This window comes from Dunckerocampus dactyliophorus, chromosome 20 (genome assembly GCF_027744805.1).
Source record: "Dunckerocampus dactyliophorus isolate RoL2022-P2 chromosome 20, RoL_Ddac_1.1, whole genome shotgun sequence".
Lineage (NCBI taxonomy): Eukaryota > Metazoa > Chordata > Actinopteri > Syngnathiformes > Syngnathidae > Dunckerocampus > Dunckerocampus dactyliophorus.
In genome coordinates, this window is record NC_072838.1 from 12,978,808 (window position 1) to 13,003,883 (window position 25,076).

General features: G+C 40.9%; 1 protein-coding gene across 16 annotated transcripts in view; it reads left to right on the top strand.

Annotated features, from left to right (window-relative positions):
• Positions 1-25,076, top strand: part of adgrb2 (adhesion G protein-coupled receptor B2) — a 468,300-nt gene that overhangs the window by 367,144 nt on the left and 76,080 nt on the right. For 15 of the 16 annotated variants that reach the window (XM_054763627.1, XM_054763619.1, XM_054763622.1 and 12 more), the window contains 11 exons: positions 4,420-4,584; positions 4,863-5,027; positions 8,311-8,412; positions 8,574-8,680; positions 9,567-9,761; positions 9,968-10,036; positions 10,329-10,437; positions 11,861-12,007; positions 16,841-16,928; positions 17,516-17,618; positions 23,615-23,658. In XM_054763627.1, the coding sequence (XP_054619602.1) occupies positions 4,420-4,584; positions 4,863-5,027; positions 8,311-8,412; positions 8,574-8,680; positions 9,567-9,761; positions 9,968-10,036; positions 10,329-10,437; positions 11,861-12,007; positions 16,841-16,928; positions 17,516-17,618; positions 23,615-23,658 (1,294 nt within the window). The remainder of the gene's footprint in view (positions 1-4,419; positions 4,585-4,862; positions 5,028-8,310; positions 8,413-8,573; positions 8,681-9,566; positions 9,762-9,967; positions 10,037-10,328; positions 10,438-11,860; positions 12,008-16,840; positions 16,929-17,515; positions 17,619-23,614; positions 23,659-25,076) is intronic. The other variant, XM_054763625.1, reaches the window with a different exon arrangement.

The following is a 25,076-nucleotide window of genomic DNA, read 5'->3' on the forward strand; positions in this document are numbered from 1 at the left end:
TTCCGGCAATACCCTGACTCCCCAAGCTCTTATTTTAGGCTGAATAAACTAAGCTGTGGCTTATATGACCAATGGGTTAACTATTTCTCAAGCGGGCAAACAGGAAACCCACTTTGTGACTACACTATTGTATCCTCCAAGAGTACCATGTAAAAATTAGACTCACGCAGTGTATTAATAACATGAAAAGACACACGCCATATTGTACGCTAACAGGAAAATGAACACGAACCGAGGCAGATTTTTGGCGTAAATTTAAAAAGGAGCTAACTGAGGTTCCACTGTTTTCCTAAAACAATAAATCGAATGGTGACTTGAAATGTTTGCACAGCATCACAAGTCATAATATGGCAAGCTCACGCCACATTTTCCGCTGACTGCAACATAACCCCCCACCTGATTATTCCCCCCCTGCTCTAACGCTGCGTCCTCCGACAGGAGTTTTAATTTCCACCTTCATTCATCTGCGATCAGCCGTGAGGCGCCCGCTCACGTGCACACGCACACACAAACATCTCGCTGCCAAGCACAGACTTCACCTTTCAATTCTTTACTTTGTGTTCATGGTTGGCTCGGTTTGGATTGCCGAGCGCGTCTGCAGGGGAGCTCTTCTGCTATTGTCTCCGAGATTACCTATTAGGCCTGCACCTTGTCAAGAGCAGCAATGAGTTGCTGGTGCGGCCCCATCTCATTCTCATGTCGAGGGTACCTCAGGACTACCAATGTGATTGAGACTGACCATCTGAAACATCTTTATTAGGCTGCCTTCAGTACCAAATAGCTTCATTCTTTAGATTGTGAAGAAAGAGAAGATGAACAAACACTGTGGCGATGACAGCACTGCTTTATAGCTACAGAGACATTTTTTTTCTATTTTGCACTGTATTTAACCACCGCTAAGTAGGGTGTAATTCAAGGAAAAAGCTGCTTTGACACTTTTAAGTACACTTAATTCACATGCATTATCTGTTCCCGTACCTCCAAGTGCCCTTTAAAAGACATTCATTTTAAAAGCATTACCATTAGAGTGGAATAAAAAAATGCATTTGCAATATTTACCTTGTGTTTTTTGTCCCATACTGTAAATTTATTTTTGAATGTATCATGGAAATAACTGTGACAACGGACACAGCAAGTGCAAGATTTATCAGAGGAACATTACGTTTGCTTATGTACGATTCAACACGTCCAAAAAAGAGTAGGAAGGAGCCTGTTTTATGTAATCCTAACTCAAAATGCTCACGTTAAGATATTGTGTAACGTGAATTAAGCCGTGCCAAGGTCAATCTGCCGTCATCGTTGCACCTTTGTTAGTGGTATAGTAAATGTTTTACTAAATTTATATTGCTTTTGACTGGCATACAAGTGTAAAACTAGTCTACAAGTCACCACTGCAGAGTAAAAAGTTCCTAACGTCACTCGCTCGTGACATGTGACTGTTTTATTCCTCGGAGTTCAACAGCTGCTGTGGTGTTAATATCCAAGCAGAAGTTGTAGTTACATTTGATGAAAGTTAGTTAAGCTTTGCCAGATCAAAACACGATTGCTGCATATGACCTCGATCAAAGCATGTGATAGTCAAGTCTAATTCGGACCTACTTCCTGGTACTGCCATCTAGCATCATGGGAAATGCAGTTCTTTTAGTATAAACATAAAGCTAATCTTCCATCCATCCATTTTCTCTTCTCGCTTAATCCTGTTAGGGTCCCGGGGGTATGCTGGAGCCTATCCCAACTGACTTTGGGCAAGAGGCGGGCTACACCCTGGACTGGTCGTCAGCCAATCGCAGACAAAGCTAATCTTTTGCAATCTACATTACGTGTGTGTTTACATAACTACACATCAACATAAATGATTAGTAGTAGCAACTACGACTGCCGCTGTTATTCTAACTTGTATAATTTTTATTTTTGGTGTCTGTTTTTTTTTTTTTTTGTGGAGAGAAGTCCATGCTTAGGTCATGCATGCAAAGTTGAAAAATATTTCAAAATATACCTACATTGTTTTGTGACTCAGTCCTATATTTTGCCTCGTCTCATTCTTGCAAACCCAATACGTCTTATGAGCTGAGCGTATCGTGATACCACTAAGAAATGCCCTTACAACATTTCTGGAGTTAATAAGGTGATGTCACACATGACGACGATTTGATGTTTTGTTTTACCTTTTGAGGCAAATGTTACTACTTGCGGAGCTTTTGACTCCACTGTAATAAGCTGCTCATTGCTACCGTATTTTAGCCCTCTTGCCATGCCTTTGACCATCTGTTTGGCCTTGATATTTTCATATCTTACAGAACAACTTCTAAATCTCTAAAGTATCTAGAATGTCCAATTGAGTGGTTTGTAATGCTGCTGTTTTGGTTTGTATTGCTCTTTCATGGCCTTGATCAAATGTATATGATGACAAAGGTCCTATCATGTGTATTCTGTGTGGTGCCTCATCAATGCAACATGCATGTCAAAGTTCAAAGGCACGGCCTATTTTGAAACGAGGAGCACTAGCATTTGGAGCACATAGATACTAGTGCTTTGACTGATGCTCTTTCTCTCTGAATACCTGCACGTGATCATAACTTCAGCTACACCAGTGTAGATTTGCACTTAGCTTAATTGGACTCGTCCTTGTCCTGGCACTATGAAGTGATTCTTTTAAAAGCTGTTTGTATCAGACACATACATCACTGATAACACCATATTCAAGTTTCAGGTATACTGCAATCCACCTATGTGTTGATTGTTGTTTATCTTTTTAGATTTGAAGGGTGTCTCAGTGATTAAATGTAATGCAGATTGTTACATTAATAGTTCCACTTCCTTATGTGGGCACATCGAATTGCTTTACATTAGGTGTGTGTGCGTGTGTGGGGAGGGGTGTGTTAATGCTTTTTCACTGAATTGTTGCTCACGGTTGCATTCATTTGTCATCTCCAGCAGGGATGTGTCAGGAAGTTGGACCAAATGATCAATGAGAACTGGCCGCCCCTCACGCCCCTTTGAGAGCACCAGACAAATATGTTTACTGCAATGTTCACTTTTCCCTTTTCACGAGCACTTATCCGTTTTCAGCACTATTGGAAAACATTTGGCCGAGGCTGTTGTTGTTTTTCTCAAAAAAGAAAATTATTGCATATTCCCCTGATCGAAATCAAATTGAGAACATTTGGGGATGGATGGCACGGGAAGTTTACACTTTTGATCAGCAGATGAAGAGCCTATTTCCGTGGCAATGAATTGCTTGCTACTGAGAACCTCCTTAACATCCAACAGTGCAAAATGTAAATTCTTACAATTTTTCAACGGTATCAATTTTGATCAGGAGTGTATTTTAGCTGGAAATTACAAAAACATGAAAAGATTTGTATTTCATTCCTATTCACAAAGAGAGTCTGACAATTTGGGAATTGTTTTTGACAGCTGGTAATGAATGTGTTCTGCAGAATCAAAAATAGGACTAACATTATTTTGTCATAAAACTTTACCTGCAGCCAAGCGACTGCTGCTGCCAATCCATGCAGCAATAACTTTCTATGACACCTAAAATTACCCATGTTATTATTAGCTTTCAAGTCAATGACAACCTTACTTTCTTGATCATTTTATTATTAATATTTTTTGGTGGGGGTGCTTTATTTGACAGCTCAATTACTCTCCAGCAATGCTTCCTTTTTTGAGCACATAACATTTTTATTTTTTTGGGGCAGCTTTGATTATACGATGCATGTCTGCGTACTTTGGTTAAGCTCTTTGGTATTCATGGATCAACTGACAGGCAGGCGGTACTGGATTGCGGTAAAATATAATTTTATTTTTAATGCATCTATTTCTGCACAAACAGCAGTCAAGAGATGAATACAAATCCAACATGCAACACTCCGTGTGAACTCTTTAAAATCACAACATAAAAGGAATTGTTAACAGCTTTATCATAGCAGACTGAAATATTTAACATGTGCATAAACCCATCAAGTGCTGTGCTGTTGCTATTTATGGGGAAAAAAATGGAAATGGCACCTGCACTCTAATTACTTTCTGCACTAACCTGTAATGAATTCCCTTTTTTTACCCCTGAATCGCTGCACCAAAAGGGTGAAAATTTGTCTAAACATGCACCCCTGCTGTGTTTCCTGTGCTATTTTTCTGACAAATACGCCACATGATGGCGTGATTATTAAACTCCAAAGTCGGATTGAATAAAAATGTATCACACAGCTCTACAAAAAAATCCAGTAAAACTTTAGGGTATTTATCCGAATCACCATAGAATTTGGGACACACCTTTTAGAGGACTGAAGCCAAGAATTTGAGCAAAGTTAACTGATTGGACAAGGTCACTATTAACCGTCTGTATTACATGCATGTCGTCCAAAGCATAACTGGATCATTTCATCCCACTGTCCTCCCTTTTCTTGTACCCAGTGGAGGGCAAGTGGTTGGAGTGGGGTCCGTGGTCAAGATGCAGTGTCTCCTGCAACATGGGGACCCAGCAGCGGCAGAGACGCTGCAGCGCGTCCGTGCACGGCTGGGCCGAGTGTAAGGGCCCCCATCAGGAGAGCAGAGAGTGCACCAATCCTTCATGCACTGGTAAGGCTTGCAACTCATTGCTTAGTATTCACACTCGCATGCTCTCGGATACCATTATGCAAGCATGGGACATGTATTATCTAAAGGCATCACGTGACTCGCTCTGATTTGTGTTCTGCAGCGATTTGTGGATTTGGAGCCAATTTGGCTTGCAAGTCAGTTTCACAGGGTGGGGGGCCTGTGGAGGGAAGGACTACCAGTGTGTTTTAATGAGCCCCAGTCTGATTGAATGATAAAAGCTAACCTAGAATGTACCACTCTCCTCTTTGCGTATCTAGGAGGGGGTAACTGGGGCAGTTGGAGCCATTGGAGCGCCTGCAGCAAGACATGTGACTCTGGATGGCAGCGGCGCTCCAGGGTGTGCGAGGGCAACGGGGCACAAGGGTATCCGTGCGAGGGCTCGGCAGAGGAGGTTCGGTCCTGTAACGAGAAGAAATGCCCTGGTTAGTTGCTCCGCTGTAACGTGTGTGTGAGAGATGAATCAGCAAGGCTGTACAATGTGGGTATTTTTTTAGCTTTTTATATGCTCACTCCCAATATTCAAAGCAGTGTGAAGCTTAGAATAAGTTAAGTAAATCCTAGCGATGTAAAGCCCATTGCAATTTTAGAGCTGTAATCATCAATTACTTTTCATTCCTTTTCGTCTCCAAATATCACTTATTTGCTTTTTCCCACTCCTATCTCTTCCATGCCGTCTTTCTTTCCATTTTGGTCTGCCGAGGAGAGGACGACATGTTCATTGGTTCATTTGGTGTGATTTGCGATGCGTCAGCCCCGCAGGAAACTGTGTGCTTTATTAAGCCCACAAACAGGCTTTGTGTGTGTGTGTGTGTGTGTGTGTGTGCACTCAAATGCAAGCGTATTTTTGGGTTCAAGCCTGAGTGCCACATGTGTACGTGCTTGCGCTGACGGGCCGCAAGTGATGAAGCTCTGAGTGCAGCCTCCGCCACAACCTCTTTGTTTTTTAAAAGCTCTCAAGCCGCTTTTAGGCTCAGCCGAGGATCATGTCTGTTGGCATTGCAGGGGAACATCATATCGTTTTTTTTTTCTCTCTCTCTTTTTCTCTGCATTCTTCCGTCCCTCTTCATCTTACTCGTCTGCCCCCCCTCGGAATATCTTCAGAGCACTCTCCTGCATTCGTTTCATCAGGGTTATGAAAGAGGAGGAGGGGGGAAAGCAAGTGGGGGTTAAGATGAAGAGGGAATGAGATACTGTACGGAGGCAGTGACTCTGTCAGGGAGCACTGATCTATGTACAAGCGAATGAAATTGGGAGCAGCTGCAGGAGGGCATTGATTTAAATTTTGTTTTTGTGTGTGCTTTTTTTGGTCTCCCTCTGTTCCATCTTCATATGTGTCTGAGAGCAATATTTTGTCATTAGAACTTAATAGAAAGTCATACAAAGAGTTTACGCACACATTTCTATCTCCATTGTAAACATCACTAAAGATGAGGTTGATGCACACATACAACCCTCACATTATACGACACGTTCTCCGAACCCGCAGAGATCTTTACAAGGATCTTTTATTCTATGTATAAAATATTTATATACATCTGATGTGCTCCCATCCCCCAAAAAAACCTTCACCAGTGGTATGGCGAAAACCCAACCTGCGCCCTCTCCCCAAACCCAGCAACACTCAAACACATCTTGACCAGATGTAAGGCCAGCCTCACACAAGACCGCAACACCTGGAGGCACAATCAGGTCCTCAAGAATCCGACAGCAGCCCTTGGGAGCAAGAGGAACACCATCAACTCCTTTGCCCCTGAGAGCTACCAATTCAATTTGTGTGCCAACATTCATTCGAGAAGGACAAAAACAGCCTAACCACCATACCAACCAGAAGCTGGACAGCGAGCCATGGTCCGGGATTGGAAGATGCTAGGTGATATTGGCAAGCAACTAATCTTCCCCCCAGAGATTGCAACCACCACCCTCAGGCCAGACTCTATGCTATGGTCCCCTTCACTAAAGGTGGTCAACATCATACAGCTCACGAGCCCACAACAACGAGGATGGAAGGCCAAGGTCTATCCAGCTGAAGTACGATGCAGAGGTTTTGTGGCTTCCCCTACCAACAGGCTATCATCGAAACGCCAATGAAGGAGGGTGGCCACCTGATGAACGTAATGAAGTTTGAAACCTACCCCCCCTTCCTGCCCTTACCCAAGCATAGGGTGTGGGGAGGAGGGAGGAGGCTGAGCCACGACCCGGTGGGTGGGGCAGTTTTTGGTCCCAGGTCGGGATCTCACTGGCTTTAGTAATTGCATCCTGTAACATGATTTGCATTGGAAGTCATGATTGATGTGCAGTTTGATGTGCAAAATACGCACACAATTTCAGCTACAGAGATAATATTGATAAAATTGGACTTTGGAAAGCCAATAACAGTTGTTACCTTTTGTGTTTTCGCCACCTTCTGTTTTGCTTCTATCACACACCAGCTGCAAAACAAGAAGGAAGGCTATAGTTATGGTGCCAAATTACAATAAATCCCGGACTATAAGTGGCTACTTTTTTGACACACTTTGAACCCTGCAGCTTAAACAATGATGCGGCTAATTTATGGCTAAAAGTGCGATAGTTCCCATAATGCTTAGAGTGTAGATTCAGGAAGTTGACAAGAGGGACACTACTATCACATGTTTTGAAGTCTTTTGAAGCCGCAATCGTGTTTTGAGCTGCCAAATCTTAAGTAAGTTTGATCAAGTATAGAATTACTCCAGCTTCTACTTGGAATGGGCCGCGGCAGCTGTTGAACTCTGATGGGGAAAAAAAAAGAAAAAAAAACTCACGTCTCACGTCTCGCTCATGGTAACTCACGAGTGACACTGGGAACACCAAGTGTAGAGTGTAGGTAGGATTGCAAGGTTTATAGTGTGTCCATCCATCCAGTCTGTAGTACTGTTTCAAACCCACTGTCATAAAAGAAGACCTTGTTCATAGTCTACTGCTATTCAGGTGTTGAATGTGTCACTCCTGTATCTTCTTGAGCCTTAGAAAGTGTAAGTAATGTGTTGTTATTATGTATATCAACTCTTTAAAGTGGAATGTGCATATTTATGTATTTAATAGCCATATTTGGAGGTGTCTGAAATCAGCATATAAAACAGTAATCTCTAGCACGTACAGGATAAAATGTGGATAAAATGATATTGTTCCTGAAGTGTTCAGTAAACTTGTTGAGTGCTGGCACACCGTGTTATTTTGCATTAAATAATTTTGCAATTAAAAAAATGTTAGATGAAACATTTCCGCAGTTAAGGGGTTAAGGGGTGATGGTGGGTCTCGCAGCCAAACCGGTTGAGAACCACTGTTCTAAATGGACAATGCTATGAAACTTGGATATACGTTACAAAACAACACAACACAGCCTTTATTGTCTTAATAGCTGGTAACACAAGTGAGCTCCAAGACATTTGTGTCAACCGTCGTGGTGGGAGCAACATGGTCTGGGGCGGCATGAGTGATGCCGACACTGGGGAGCTGTCGTTCATTGTGCGAAACATGAATTCCAACATTCTGACATTATGAAGCACAGCACGATCCCCTCCCTTGGAAAACTGGGCCGCATGGCATCTTGCCAACATATTTTTCAGGAGTTGTGTTACTCCAAAAAATACATTGTCTACCGTTTGTTCCTACCAGACTCCTGGTAGACTGGTTGAACGTTCTGATTTTAGGCTTAGGCTTGTTCTGAACTACTCTATTCTCCCACAGCTCCTCACGAGATCTGTAAAGATGAGAACCTCCTCACCACGTCGTGGAAAAAAGCCTCTGCTGGAGAAACCGTTTACAACAAGTGTCCAACAAACGCTACTGGTCAGTCAGCAGACATCATCCTCATTTGAATGTGAATCATTGCTATCGCTCAACATGTGGAGTGAACAAAAAAAACAACACGAAAAGAAGGTTTTTTAACTGTGCATAGAGAAGACAGAAAATAAAAGGTCAGTGTCTGTTCCTTTTTCTTTCCCTTTTAGGATCTGCTAGTCGTCGTTGCATGCTGGATAATAATGGAGTTGCTTTCTGGGGTCCTCCGAGCTTCGCCAGATGCATCTCACTTGAATATAGATATTTACATATATCTGTAAGTTCTCTCTTCCCACACACAGGATGCAACTCTCCATTTTCATCAACTATCCAAACAATCCAATCATATTTAGAAGGCACTGTATTCACTGTGCAATGGGTTTATTATTGTGTGTATATACTGTAGTTTGAAGTGTAGTCCTTTTTAAATATTACAAGCTGCACTTACACGAAATGACAGCAGCTGCAGTTATCTAGATTATAATACCAAACCTCTAAAGTTGACCTCACCTACCACCTAACTTTCAAAGTTTACTCGAAATAGTGTCTTTATTCAAGGCTCCCCAGTATCTATAATTAGCTTTTTCCAGAGCTCTGCGCTCCCACTTATCAATTAATGAACACAGCTAATGAACGTGTTCATCAGCCTGTTTTCCTGCTCTGTGAACTTCAACCTTTCCTTCTTCTCGATTATGGCAGAGGAGATTATAGGGAGGCAGGAATGGGGTTATTGCGTGGAGGTGGGGGGGTTACAGATTGTGCAGTGGAAGACTTGATTGCACTGTTACCTTCTGTTCCAACCTTCCATTAATACCAGGAGTCAATAATTAATTTTCTATGATTGATGCTATCGTCTGTTCTCTCTCTTTTTTCCGCTTGCTCTGCATTACACACACACCTACACACACACACACACACAAAGTCATGCTTTCCCTTATTCCTTGTTGCAATGATGAGATAGATCCAATTTATGCCAGAGAGTGCTTCTGGCCTCTTTTTCTCCTTGTCTATTTTAACCACAAGCAGGGAAATATCAAATATGCCGGATACATATCGTTTTCCTGTCCTTAAGCATCTACCTTGTTTGTGTCTTGCCACTTGTATGGAAAAACAGTTCTGTCTTCCGTGGTCTAACTGTCTGCATTTGTTCCTCTCATCCGTAGTTACGAGAGCATCTCGCGAAGGGTCAGAGGACCCTGGCTGGGGAGGGCATGTCTCAGATCGTAAGAAGTCTCCTGGAGCTCTTGCAGAGGAGGAGCTACTTCAGTGGCGACCTTCTCTTTTCCACGGAGATCTTGCGAAATGTGACGGACACCTTCAAAAGAGCAACCTACATCCCAGCTCCTGACGACGTGCAGGTAGGCAGAACCAAACAAAATATGCCATTATTGATAAAAACTGCTAATCTAACAGCAATTACTGCAGCATGGAAAGTGCGTTGTGTGTGTTTTACAAAATAACATTTGCAATCTCTAAGGGGGATGCAAGGACGACACACAAAAAGGCAACACTTAAAGCTCCTTGTCTACTTCTGTTCATTCCAACATCTTTGCTCTCTCCTTAGAAATTCTTCCAGATAATCAGCCACATGTTGGACATGGAAAACCTTGACAAGTGGGAGGATGTGCATCAGGTAATGCCTTTTCCTCTGCTGTGTGTTTGTGTGTGTCTGTCTTTGTGTTTTGCATGGCAGCCGGAGGGTATCACATTTCATTATTAGGGTCGTAAAAGCCCACCTGTTCGCAGACCAAAAAAATACGGATTCATCATTATGTATGTCTTTTTGAGTTTGACTCAGCTTGATGCCCTTGACTATGGCATGTGTTGATAAGCCTTCTGGACATCATAAATATATTACAAACATGGTATTTTCTCCATTATTAATGATATTTACCCGTGGTTTTCATTTGCCCTTAACCTGCTAGGTCGCTCCCGGTGCTGCGTTGTTGATGAGAATTTTAGAAGATTTCATCCATCTCATCGGCGAGGCCCAAAAGCCTTTTCAGAGTTTTCTGGTGGTTACCAACAACCTTAGTAAGTATTGTGCAAATATATAAACTTACATCTGTATAAATGTGTGGAGTTTAATTAATAATTCATCCAGAATTTGAGTCATCTATCATTATTTAGTTATTTCTTAGTTTATATCCTGTTTTTACATATTTATGCACTTTACAATGTTTGTTCATTCATTTTTAATCTTTTTATTGATTTTATTTTTTTACCTATTGTTTATTTACTTATTTTATCCTTATGGTTGAATACAACCTATTATTAGTCAAGAATATGCATAATTAAGCAAACTTGATGTATTTTTTTTTTGGCCATTTCCAAGCATAAAAATGGCTCAGAGAAGTAAAATACAATAAATATAAGACATCATCGTCATCGTTCAGAAGATGTATTCAAAGACCATGTAGTATTCTACACTGGATACTAGGTGTCAGTAACTTTTACTGTAATGTTTGATGATACCAAAATAATGCCTAACATCGGCTCATGTTGGGGCCATAACCCATAACAAGCTAAACAGCAGCACACACGAGCACGTTATGTCTTATTTTCTGTTATTATGTCTACTATATTGGGTAATGCAAGTGTAAAGGTGACAGTGGGGTGTTGTTTCATGTCTATAGGGCTCTAATAATGTTGAGAAACATATTTAGAAGGTCAGAAACAGGTTTTTATATGCTCTAACCATGAAAATATTTGATTTATAAATAAGGAATCCTACTTTGGGGAAATTCACTTATCGCACTCGAGTCTGGAACCAATTAATAGTGATAAACAAGGGATTACTGTATTGTTACTTATTCTTCATTACCTCCGCCAAGCGCAGCACAAAGCGCAAGCTGATCCAAATAATGGAATAATTTCGGATACTATGATCCAGAATATGAAAAATACGGGGACCTTTAGATTTTATATCATAGGAAGACACAAAATGAAGCTATAAACATGCAACAAACACTATTATATATAGCCAAGACACTGGAATCTGGAGTGTGCCAACAGATTTGTTGTATCTTCAAATCCACCATTACAGAAAATGACCTTTTTGTGAATAACTACTGAAGTAATATTGATATCATTAGGAATCCAAATGTGTAGATAAAATAAATGGAGGACTAATATTTATGGTGTAAATCACAATATGGGCTGAACTATGGCGCTTGGTGGAGGTCTGCGCTCTCTGAGTGCTTTTGTAGTTGTTTTTGTTTCCTATTAAAAAAAAATGTAACATTTAAACACAGGAAGTGAACTGTCAGGAATTGCTGAGACATGGAGAATGTAGTAGGATTGCATATGATCTGCTTCTTCCTACTCCTTTTTCATCATGTTGAATTATGCAATATTACCATTACCGTTACTACAGTATATCAATAACCAGCTTTCTTTGGTTACATCTCAGTTTTCGCCCACCAGTGTTAAGTATTGCTGTCTGTTGTTTGTCTAGTGATAACCATCCAGCGAGAGCCTGTGTCAGCAGTTTCTAGTGATATTAACTTCCCCATGAAAGGCCGGAGGGGGATGAAGGACTGGGCCAGAACAGCAGAGGACAAGCTCTACATCCCTAAGGAGGTCTTCACCATCCAAAATGAAGGTAGTAAGACACAAAACAATTAGCTTTATTTACATTATATTTCATAAACGTTAAATCCAGTTGCACGTCTTCTCCTATGCATTCAGCAGTCCGTCGTATCCGAGCTTGACATGTTCAAACATGATCATGTTTCTCAAACTGTGAGCTTCGCACCAGAAGTGTCTCTAACGTCAAAACCAAACTTTGACCATTAATGGATAAGGTTCCGTTATCATCCTTACCCTCTCTGTCTCAACACATTTTGGGGACCTGTTATCTCACCACCCAACAGTCTCTTCAGTCAAGGTCAGACAAGTTGGACAAGCAGTGTTACATCAGCTCAAATTTATGCACTTGCGAATGTGTCTCGTTGAAGCAGACTGATGGCTTGTCAAGGGTAGTCGAAGGGCAATGCCGAGGCAGATTTACACTGTAAAGAATCTCCGGAGGACTTCTATGGATGTTGCAGATTTGTTCAAAAGAGGCACTCAATTGCTGCTAATTTGTCTTTGGATATTTAATGGAAAGTAAGGCACAAGTGAAACTAGAAATGCATGATTGTAGTTAACCGCTATGCTTTTTCATATGTTAATGTTAGTAGGCAAGTGATTAAACACACAATTAGGGTAACAATGGTACTAAACACCCAAAATGTGACCTGCATTTCCCAAACATAAAACTGTAAAGCCAAAGTATTCCAGTAAGAATACAACAATGGTCCAAATCCACAGAAAAGATTGGAGCATATTTTGAAGGATCAAAGACAGGTAGAGAAGAAAGCATTGTGAGGAATGGCAGATGCGAGCCGATACTGGAAAAAAAGCCAAAGGTCACGTCTCGCAGGAAATTACACCGGCTGACTTCCTGTCTGGCGCGCCTGCCCAAATTATAGTCCTGAGAAACGAAAGGCTGAAAGAACAGAGCTGTCTGAGACCTGGTGACTTTTTACTGATGACAGTGACTTTCTTTGACTGACACTCGTGACATCCTGTATGCTGACCTCAGAGAACCTCATCAATGGCTTTTGCTCTCCCTTCATTGCACTGCGCTGTATGCTTATTTGCCTGTTGATATATATTGATGCTGTTTTGTTACACCGGATGTTACCTGAAAAAGACCCATCTATTTTATAAGGAGCTGGTAGAAACTGTTTGGACAAGGGCAGGTCTGTCAGATCCAGAACTAAAAGAGTGCTTGTGCAGCTCGTGACTCTTATGAGTACAAAACATCCTTCAATGTTGTTCCTTGCCCCTTTTTTTTAAGGCCGACATGTTTTCCAGTTTGGAAAAAGCTGTTGCTATGGTAGCATCAATGGTACTCTCCTCCGCTATTGTTTACATGCTGGCAGTCACCTATTGTTATTTTGGAACTTGTAAAAATGCCTGTAGCTGCTGCCTCTGTCTCCTTAAAGAACCATGATTGGTGCATTTTTTTTTTTGACTACCTGTTATTATGTGAGGCAAAATGGGTTTGTACACATTGCCATTGAAGAGGAGTGGATCAACATTCCACAGGCCACAATCAGCAACCTCATCAACTCTATGCCAAGGATGGTGGTCACACCAGATACTGACTGGTCTCCCCCGACACTGCACATTCTGGAGTGGACCTTTTATTGTGGCAAGCCGAAGGCACACTTGTGTGATAAATGTGAGGTGGATGGATCATCTTATATTGAGCTGCAAGATTAGTAGTAGTTCTGAAGTTAAGGAGATGTCACGAGATTAGAATGTAGCCATGAATTAGCCGCACCGCTGTGTAAGCCGTAGACAGATTTTTTAGCAACATTTGACAGAAATAGCCCTTCTGTGTGTGTACAAAAGTTTTAGATCTTTGAGATCAGCTCATGAAAGATGGAAGCAAACACAAAAGAGCTGTGTTTATATTTTGTGGAGTGTATGTCATAAATCCGTCTGCCGTGCATGGCTACATTTAATCAATAATATGCGTTCCTGAGCCTGTCTGATGTTGCTGTATTAATCCCCCGTTTTTCAATGCATTCTCCATTTTTTTAGTTTTTACTTTCACTTTTCATCCTGTAATACTCTGCACATCTAAGTAAAGTGCATGTCCGGACTGCCCACTGCCAATGCGCTGTGCCATTGTTCTTGCAGATTGAAGTGTTTGCTTGCTGGTATTTGTTAAATGATTCTAAACTAAATAAAGCTTCATGACTTTCAACGTTGTGAGTACACTGCGGGGACACTTTCCATTGCCAGGTCGTAAGTTGACGTCGTCACTTGATAGCAATCAGTTTTTTGTTTGCTTCATTTAACTCCTAATGAAAGCCTGTCTGCAATGGATGATGGCTTCAGCATGCTCATAAATGTCCACGCACTGCTTTTGTTTGTGCACGTGCACACGCTTGGTGCACACGCAGGCAGAGCAGACAATTGATAGGTTCATGAATCACATCAATGAGCACAGGATGGGATTGTTCTCCAAGCGAGGTGAGGACTCCCGCGTCATGTCCACGCATGATCCCGTCTGCATTAGCCCGTGCTCTGTTAAAAACTAATTACGACCTTAAATGCTCAATTTTCTACTAGTATATCAAACAAAATCATTTCATTGGCATCATCATTGGATCACATAAATGATTGTCAAGTCAATTCTTGTTTGAGTGGAAGCTCAGTTGACATTGGACAGGAAATTCCTTGGTACTTTTATCTGGAACATTCGTAGGAGTGCAAACTAAAAGCTGTCTGACACCACCTGTCTGAGCATTTGGATGGAACTTTTTAGTCTAATAGAGCTAGTAAAATTGATCTTTTGCAATCAATAGGCATATTGACGGTTTGTGTGAGATCCACCCTCACTTAGATATTCATGAAAGAGAAGGAGTTCTTTTGTTTTTCTGCTGTTCTTTGAAAGTTTATAACTTATAACTAGGGGTGTTTGTAACGTGATGAGATTTCTCGTTTGGAGAAAAGCTTTCTCGTGAGTACAGTGTTGCATAAAAACTGGCATCCAGGCCACACTTTGGACATCACTGAGTTAGCCCTATTTCCCACAGCCACCCAGGACGGCTGATACCATCAATACCACGCAATACCTCGTCTGTGTTGATGCTTTTCCGTTGCATCCCCAAAAGACGAAGGAGGGAGTGGCGTCTCTCAGTTGAACTTTTACTGATCCAGTACGCTTCTTTTTCACTTCTCCCTTCCTCTCACTTGAGACAAAATGACATTTACTGAGGAACACAACTCCCCCTTGGTAGCCTTGCTTTTTTTGTGAAAGAACACTGAAGGGAATGTTGTAAAGCAAAGGGCTGTGAAGGATGAAAGGGCTTAAAAGGGGAAAAAAACAGAAGCAGAGAGCAGTGAGAAGGGCCAATATACAGTAGAGGGAGCAAAACACACAAGTGCTATTGACATGCAATTGAACGCAGTTGTGTGCTGGGGCAATTGGCCGTGTGTGCTTCTGGGCAGGAAATAGATCTCACATGTTTCACTTGCATTGACTTATAAAGGCATCTAATGCCACTTTAACCATTTATCTGCTGCAGGTATAATGAATGACTATCGCACGTATTCACTCTTACTAGTATTTACCATTTTGACCCAAATAGAAAACAAACACGAGATCCTTTTTTGTAAAAATATTTTGTATTTACTTCCGTGACTCAAGAGTTTGAGACAATGAAATATCAGGAGAATGTTGACTGGGGTGAGTCATGCCAGTTGAAATATTCATATATATTCATATATATTCATATATAATTCATATCTATGCATTTATTTTCATATATACATTGTGTTGGCTTGTCGTCAAAGCTGACTTCTTGTCACGTGACAGCGAAGGGTCGGTGATGTTACCGTTTTCAGAAAGAAGCAGGCTGCTTGTCCACAAGGAAACGACAAGCCGGTGTTATAACATGTTCTCACTCTGCAAGCCGTTTTAAAAAATACCGTTTCACATCACCCAGAGTGCCGTTTCTGCGTGGATGAAAGGCTGAAACTTTAAAACAACTTTGCCGCTTTGAGCTGAGAATGTTTCCGTGTGGACAGCCCCTTAAAATGTGTGCCGTAACTCCTCCTCTGTTATATGCCCAAACTTTGAGACACCGGTGTGTGCGTGCGTGTGTGTTGTGTATGTGTGCGTGTGTGTGTGTGTGACAGGAAGAAAATCTCTGACTGACTTGGCTCCACTCGCTACTGTGCATGTAAACATCTCTCAACTCCAAATAAAAGACATGCATTTTTCTGCATTGTTTTTTTCTGGGGAAATATTTATAATATTGCATTGTTTTGAAAAAATCTACATTGTCATTTTGAAGGAACCTTTTGTCTTTTATGCAAGCTTGCAGAAAATATATATGTCTCGGTTTTCATCCAATATCGCACATACCACACGAGTCTGTTTGCCCTGTGTTGTATCATTCAGCCGAGTCGAGTACTCAAACAAAGCACCTTTCTCGTTGCTGACTCAACGCCACCATTTTTTATGGAGTGCGACTGCTAAATAACCCGCCACCGGGGCCAAAGAAAGTTGCGAGTGCCAGAAATTTCACAAAGAAGGTGAGAAAAAAGACTGAATTACTTAATTAATCTGGCAAGGATGTATGGGAAGTCCACATAAACAATAAGTTCCATCTATTTGTCATTTATGATTATGATACTAAAACTGTAAATATTTGCTTCAAATAGTACTTTCTTTGTGAATATTTTTGTCTGAAGCATATTAATCGGGTTTACATTATTTCCAATGGGAAAAATTACCTTGGCTTTTGTACATTTCAGTTTTCGTAAAACCTTTTGAAAGTAATTAATAACAAAAACCAGGTACCGCTGTATTGGGTAATATCACTCCAGCACAGAGTGTTATTTAATAAACTGTAAATGTGTTTTTCAGACGCAGAGACGGATTCAGAGTCGACAATGTACTATGTCATTGGAGCCATCTTGTACAGGACGTTGGGCATCATTTTACCACCACCAAAGTGAGCGCCTCTCATTAGATTCACTAAGTATTCGCAACTAGCAAGCATGCATACCTATATGTTTTTATTTTACTCCAGTCCTGAACTTTATTCTACTTTCATGCAACTTTTTGCTTTGAAAACTTTTCATCATGTTGCGCTTGCCTTGCGTTCCTTTTCCCACTACCTTTTCTATTTCTGTGCCCTTTCTTCTGTCACGTCTTCTTCCCGCTATCTAATTCCAAACACCAATTCCTCATCCGTCTTTTCTCCTACATTGTCTCCGTTGCTTATCTCTCCCCTTTCCTAACGTCTGCCTAGTTATCAGACAAATGTTTTTAGATCTCCAAAAAATGTATTTCCCTAGATGCTTCTGTTTTTATCGTGGTGTGTTTTTGTGAGTGTACAGTCATCGAATAACGTGTCCTAATGTGTCCTGAAGCATGTGCAGAACAAATAGATAAGGTGTTTGTCGTACAGCCAGTGAGATAATGTATGGTGTTTGGTTGTGACCTACTGTATGTCTTTCTGGGTCTGTGGAAAATAATCTTTTTGTTCATGCTTTAGCTTCTTTGTCAGGCTAATTTCTGCATTTGCATCTTTTTCAGCCAACCTGCAGTAATCAACTCCAAGATCCTGACTGTGACAATACGGCCAGAGCTGCAACCCAGCGATCCAGTAGTGTTGGTGGAGCTTGCAACACTTTTTAATGTAAGTCAAATCTTTTTACTTTACACTTTCCAATTTAAGGCTTGTCGTGTTTTATTACATGCTTTTACAACTTCAACTAAGCCTAAAAATTGTTTAGGACTTTTTTTTTATGCTCCCTGCCACTGTGTTTGCTGAGTTGAGCGGATGGAGAGAATGCTGCATGCTATAAAGCGCCATAGTGCTGTGTACGGCCTGAATAAATGCAGACCTTTTTGACTTGCTTATATTGCCAAGTCTCTTGGTGCCTATTGAGTTTATATTGCACTGAAGTGTGTTATTATAAATGACTCACACTGCACCTTCAGTGGGCTGGCAACCTCCAATAAAGAGGCTGGTTTCATTAACCGAGCTTTGGTGTAAAGGACTTAAAAAAGTAATACCACGTATAAAATATGTTGAATCATAAACAGCTAATTAGCCCATACAAGCTCTCAGAGATTTTGCCGTATCAACAAGGATTTTGTTAATTGCACTGTGCAGCACAGATCCTATGCAAAGGTGGTACAGTAATCCCTCGTTTATTGGTTTCAGGCCCGATCATAAGTGGATTTCCGCAAAGTAGGATTCCTTTATTTATAAATCAAATATTATCATAGTTAGAGCATTAAGAACCTCTTTAATTACCTTCCAAATATGGTTCTGAACATTATTGGAGCCCTCTAGATATGGAATAACACCCCTATAGTCACCTCTACACTCATATTGCCCATTATAGTAGACACAATAAGAGTAAATAAGCTATTTAAGAAATAAACAAGACTTAAGCTCGTGTGTGTTGCTTGTTCCCTAGGGGGGCTTAGTGGCGGGCGGACAGGAAGTGAGGTCGGGGTTTCAGAGCTGAGTTTTAGCTTGGCGTGGGTTACTGCAGCAACAGTAGTCCGTGTTTTTAATAGGGTTTTATTAGGGATTATTGTGCCTGCTGACACTGCAATAAAAGCCTGTTGTTCAGGCAAACACGTCTCGCTTAACATTAAAGTAAGATTACTGACACCTAGTGGAGGGATCAATGTAGAACAGCACATATCATTCACAGCTTTCTTTAAATGCGTTTCTGAATGCCTGATATTCATACTTTAGTTCATTTGGCAATTTTGTGTTTAAAAATGCTTAATTTTGGCAAAAATACGTAAAATTTGCTTCAATATGCAAATTTATTGACAATTAATAGGCCATATTCAACCACAAAACAGCATGATTTGTTAATTAATATATTTTTGAGAAAACGTGATTGAGCGAAGCCACAACTTCGAACCGTGAAGGGGCGAGGGACGACTATCTGCTTTTTTATGTTGCAATGTACTTTCGCTTGGGCTGAACCTCAGATAGATGCTAAATTATCAGTGTGCTTGCAATATAAAGACGAGGGGGAGCGGGCATGTTCCTCAACTGCAGTCCACTTGCTGTTAACCTTGGCCAAAAGTAGAAGCAGCCAGCTGCCGAAGCTGTGCTGCGATAGCGGCTGCCCCAGGCTTCATTCTCCAAGGAGAGGTCGTGTCCTATCTAAAAAGGTGATCTTAGATCAGCCACTAGTTCCCTGATACCCAAAAGTACATAAATGGCAAGTAAGAAGCAGGAGGTCACAGGAGGAAATCACATGAGTGGACCCCTCGACGATGCCAAATGTTACCCCTCACCTCTTCCTCATGCCATCCTTCATCCTGCCTTTTGCGAGGCTCCCCCAGCTCACTAGCCAGGTTAAGTAATTGCACTTTAATCTAGTTTGCTTTCATCAAAAAAAGTGGAAAGCCCCAACCAGCCTTTTGCGGCTCATCTGATTAACGTAAGATATTCTCCGTCAACATGCAGCCAACATTTATCGCCAGACATACCACGTGTGGTTATAAAAATGGAAAGGAAATTGCTGCTGCTTTTAAGAGAAATTGAAAAGATAGCTGCTAAGGTGGAGAGCAATATGAGCACTCTCTTGCAGCTGTTTGATTGAAACTGCTGTTCTTTGAGGGACGTCAAGCAAGCAGATGCAACACATCTGCATGGTGGGAGTGCACTGTTGTCAGGCATGATGAGAGCTGATTGATGGCCGACAATAACGCACACCTCGGCAGACCAATACACACCCTGTCTTGTCTTATATCGGTTTGCATGCGAGCCAGAGTGCTGTCATCCATCAATCTGGGTCACCCAGCCTCTCATAAATCTCGCATCCTTTTTCTGTTGGCAAGCCCTGCCCGTGTCGAGGACCCCCGATTTGCTTGTTCATGGAAGATTAGTTGTCAACTTATTCAAAGGGGTGACTTTGCGCTTTAGAGAACTAAATCACTGCACCGAAAAACGTTGTTGGCATTCAGAAGAGTCTTTAACTTTCACCTGACAATAAGTTAGTGCTTGTTTAAATCTTCTTGCAGAGCCACGGACATAAAATTAATCTATAATTTTTTGATAATTTATTTCTTGGTTTATCTTCTGTGTTGATTTAACATTTCTGTCAGTTTTTTACTCCTGTATGTATTTATTTTAGTGCTGTCAAGAGATTACAAAAATGGAGAGTTTAATTAATTATGATCTGTAATTGATCAAATTAATCTTTTTTTAATCCTACCTAAAAAATGCCATGGAAAGCCCTCACCTTGAGCTATTTTCATTGAAATCATGACATTATTGTGGCAGATCAAACTATTGATATATAAAAATGACATTCCACTATATTTGAGACCAGTCCCATGTGCTGCCTGCAACTTTTAGTTTAGACAACAAGGGAGGAAGACGGCTGTGTTCTTTTGTAATCTCCAAATAATTGCAAAATAAAAATAAAATCAAATATTTGGTCCATATAAAGCACTGAGGTTAACACATCAAAAAGAGCACATTTTTCTAAGCAGTACAAGTGTTGAACACTGAATCAGCTGAGGTCCATTGAATGGGTGAATGGTGAATGTTCCACCGAAATCTTACGTTTGCTTTGCTTGTCGCTGTTTACATATTGTGCTCACCGCTCCTCGCCTTGCCCTCCCAACTACAATGGGAACAGCCAATCAATGTCCACTTCAGGGTGTGACTGACCATTGTTTTTCACTCCAACAACTCAAGCTCTAGAAGCCCATAAAAACTGATTTTATAAAAAGGCAAGCCATATACTGAAACAGTAAAGTTAGAGATAAAAAAATGTGACTAATGCGATAAAAACATAACGCACTAACTGTAGTTCATTAATCACAATTAATGCTTTAATTTTACACCCATAATTTGTTTATTTTATTTATTCATATGTAATGAATGTATTTATTTATGTATTCTGCATTTATTATGTTTATTATTTTCTTATGTCATTATTAACTTTTTTGTATTTTAATTTTCAATGCATTTTCCTTTTTCTTCTTTTTTCCCCTTTTCTTTCATCACTGTTTAAGCTATCTTTCTATTTCTATGCATACTTTGTGCTGTTAGAAAATAGTAATAGTTGAACAACAGCAAGTGAACACATGTATCAGCAATTGCTGAGGCGCGCAGAAAGGGCAGGATTAAGTAGGCTCTGCTTCTTTCGACTCCTTTTGGGGCATGTTGAATTGTGCCGGTGTAAACATGTGATGTTTCTGAATGTAATTTGCTATGTAAATAAACCCCTGACCATGACCAAGTCTGCATCAACCATCAGCTTGTGAAATGCTGCTTTAATACAATATACCAAAAGGGGGAGCCCAAAGGCAAATGCAGCACACAGAAATGACCAACTGAGTTGTATTGTATGCACGGCACATGAACGCCACTTTCCTCTGTCTCTGTCTTTGGTTCTTAAAAGAGCGCTATGACTTTACGGTGTGTTGTAAGAAAGGACTAGAGTTACTCATCCTTGTTCTGTTGACTCAAGTGAGCGCCCACATGTGAACCGTTGAAAGGGCTAAAGAACAACCTTTGAAAATAATCAATTTCGAGATCACTCGATCGCCAGTGCAACCAGTTGTGATGAATCGCTTAAAGATATTGAACCTGTGATGGATATACTGTAGTCTCATGGGCAGGTCTTCTTGGTGGGTTTCTGGAACATTCATCCACCTCCACTGATGGCTTGTTGGACTTAGCAATCATTGTGCCCTACATGTGTGTTCATGGCTACTTTCTCTAATGCATGTAATGGGTTTTAGCAGCAAATAGTTGGGGGGTTAGGGTCATTTTGATGGTACAATGACTTGTAATAAGTCCATTGCCATGGCAGCCCCGCACCACAGTATTTTATATTAAAACACTTTGTTCTGTGGCTTCGTCATCTTTCATGTTTCACATACACTACATACAGGAACATGCTTATGAATGCTGAGAACCACAGTGTCTGTATTATTTATCGTTTTATCATTTCAGATTGTATGTTTATCTATCCATTACAATATTTAATCGGTTATTAATCCTGTACTTGGGTTTTAAAAAATAATTAATATTTTGGAACCCCACACATTCGCCACACCACAAATTTAATTAAGAATTTCCCCCTCCCCCCGAAAATAGGTGATATTAATTGTAATAATAATAATAATTTCATAAATATGTGACAATACCGATAAAATGTACAGCATACGTCTACCACCGTTTTTACACGTTTGTCTTTATGCTTCACTGATAATGTTTTTTCTAAAGCTTTGAGATTTTGCACTTTGTCCGGCGGTCCTTGAATGCACCATCGTCATGACTCTGATTCCAATCTGTTCATGGATCATCTTACAATAACATTCATTTGCGAAGCGTACCTATAAATGTTATACTTGAAATGCATTTAATAAGGGGCTATCCACACGGAAACGTTTTCATGTCAAAACGGCAAAGCATTTTATCGTTTCAGCCTTTCATCCACACGGGAACGGCATTCTGGGTGACATGAAACTGTATTTTTTTTTTAACGGCTTCCAGAGTGGTAACATCTGAAAACGACGGCTTGCCGTTGTCGTGGATACAGCCAATACGAGAATGACGACGCCATCACGTGACCAGAAGTGAGCTGTGACAACAAACCACCATAATATCTGAATATTTCGAGGGATATGACTCACCACAGCCGACATTCTCCTCATATTTTGTTCGTATACTCCATAATGACTCGCTGAAGTAAATCAACTTCTTGTAAGTCTTGAAAAGTGGAAGACGACGGACTTATGCACACGCGTTCTTTCTTCTCCTGTGGTTTAGTGTGTCACGTAGTTCCGCCCGCGTGTTTGTTTACAATGCCACACGTACAGTAGGTGTGCTTGTGTATTAAATTGTTCTCACTCAGTGATTTGTTCGCGTCCGACTGCAACATTTTACTAATCCGGGACAGTATGGATGCGAAAAAAAATCTCAGGAACGTTCCTGTGTGAGACATATTTAGGGCTTAAATCTGGGTTGTGTTGCGGGTGAACAATGGCAATTGAAAAGAGAAGGGGACGGTTCTGGAGCAGAATCAAATTGAAGAATTCCACCAGTCACTTTATTACAAATGTTGATCCAAAATCCAAGCTAGCAGGAGGGTTTGAGGGGGGAGGGGTTAGCATGGTTTTTCGACATTCCGTGGTGGTCCTGAAAAGCAGGGATCTAGTCTATTTATTTTTGAATGTTGATTAGGCTAGCTACAATATCTATGAACTTTACTGTCTGTTTCCTATAAGAAATGAGTAACGGGGTACACGTAAAACACAGGAAGTGAACACACTATGAGTAATGACATGGTGAAAGGGGTAGGATTACATAAGCTCTGCTTATTCCTACTCATGTATGGACATGTTGAATTTAATAAACATGTGATGTACTTTAATTTAAGTTTGTCAAGCATGTTTGAAAAGCCATTAGCATTATTTTTTTTTCTGCCAGTATTTGCTATCCCACCCCAACTGTAACTGTTTTCTTCATGACGCCCTCCCACTGACTTTCCCAATCCTTGTGTTTTATTGTGTGTTTGCCTCTCTCCATCATCCACACAGCATCACACTTTCTCCTCCGGCAACAAGCTTCGTCCTCTGCAATGGCACTAACAGATTATCTTCTCCTCCCCACCAACCCTCCTCCTTGTCTTGCAGGGTACATCCGACCCTCAGTGCGTCGTGTGGGACTACGGCAACCCGTGAGTTATTCCGAATTATTTTTAATGCTCGCTCAGCGTGAGTGTGACGCAGCTCTAAATCGATGCTCATCTTGTTTTTTTGCGCCGGTGTCCAGTCGGATTCATTTTATTAATGAACTGAGACCGGTCTAACGATGTTCTGTGTCTTTCCCGTTAGTGTTAATTAAATGAGCTAGCCGGAGCAAACACCATTCTCTCTGTGAAGGGTTCAAAAGTAGCTTGGCTCAGATTGCCTCAGCGGGCCAATGTTTCATTTGTGGCTACTCTTGCTTCCGATGTTTAATTTACATGCAACATATTCAAATGGTATTTTGCCTTTCTTTGTGGATGATTGGTTTAATTTGAAATTAGCATTGTGCCATCACTCGCCCTTGTTTGTTTATTTCCCTTTTTATCTCAGTAGGCCAATGATTGCTGTGCATGCTGGTTCATCTGCTGCACTAAATAATGGGAGCCAGCACAATCAATTTTGCTAGTATTGCTTTTAACCCATTTAAAAATTCAATTAAAAAAAAATCTGACATGCCAGCATGCTGATGCCCACTACGTTCCAGGTCATCTCTGTGAATGCCCTACATTCCTTATCCATGGCTATGTAAAAAATGCATTTCTGTCTCGGGAATGAGTTTAAGCAGATGTGTGGAGTGGCACGGAATCTAACCCAACCTACTAAAGCATGCCGTGTTGTTTGGTTTAGGCCACAAATATGCTCGCTTGAAATATTCATAGTCTTGATGCGTTACCACCCACGCTTCAGTCAGCTTTGACCTTTTCAATATTTGATCAAATGTTTCCCGCTTGTTATGAGCCTCGCTGTCCATTCTTGACACGGGTAGCAGCAGGAGCTGTTAATCAGATCACCAAGTCTTCAAAAGGTGGCATTTATGCCATAGTCAAAGGGGAGCTTTCCATGCTCTCCCATTATTTGATGAAGGCTTGAGCAAGACAGTTCATTTTGAAGCAAGTGGAGAGGTATTCCTGCGTAAGCTGATAAGGACGTGTATGTTTCGGTCAGAAACATACGGCCACGCTTACTTTTTTCCTCAACACAGATAATTCTTTTACAGATTAAATGGTTTTGTTGGGTTTTCATTCGTCATGCTGGCAGACGACAAACATTGTGATAAGCTCCACTTCGCTTCCGACCATACGTGTTGTTTTGCTAGTAACTATTCTCCACTGACAGAAAGCACAATAAGCAAGTAGAGGATCAGAGGTGATTGGAATAGCGCCGGACTACCTTTCCTTCGGATCACAGCCGCAGCCAAATTACATTTGCAGACATTATGAGATCAGCGTCAAACAGAATATAAAGTGGAAAGGTGGCAGTGATGTCCATCAAGCGAACATGCTCAAACAAGAAGCTGTGTGGTGAGCATCTAAATGTGTTTGCATGGACTGAGGGAATATGTTTGCAG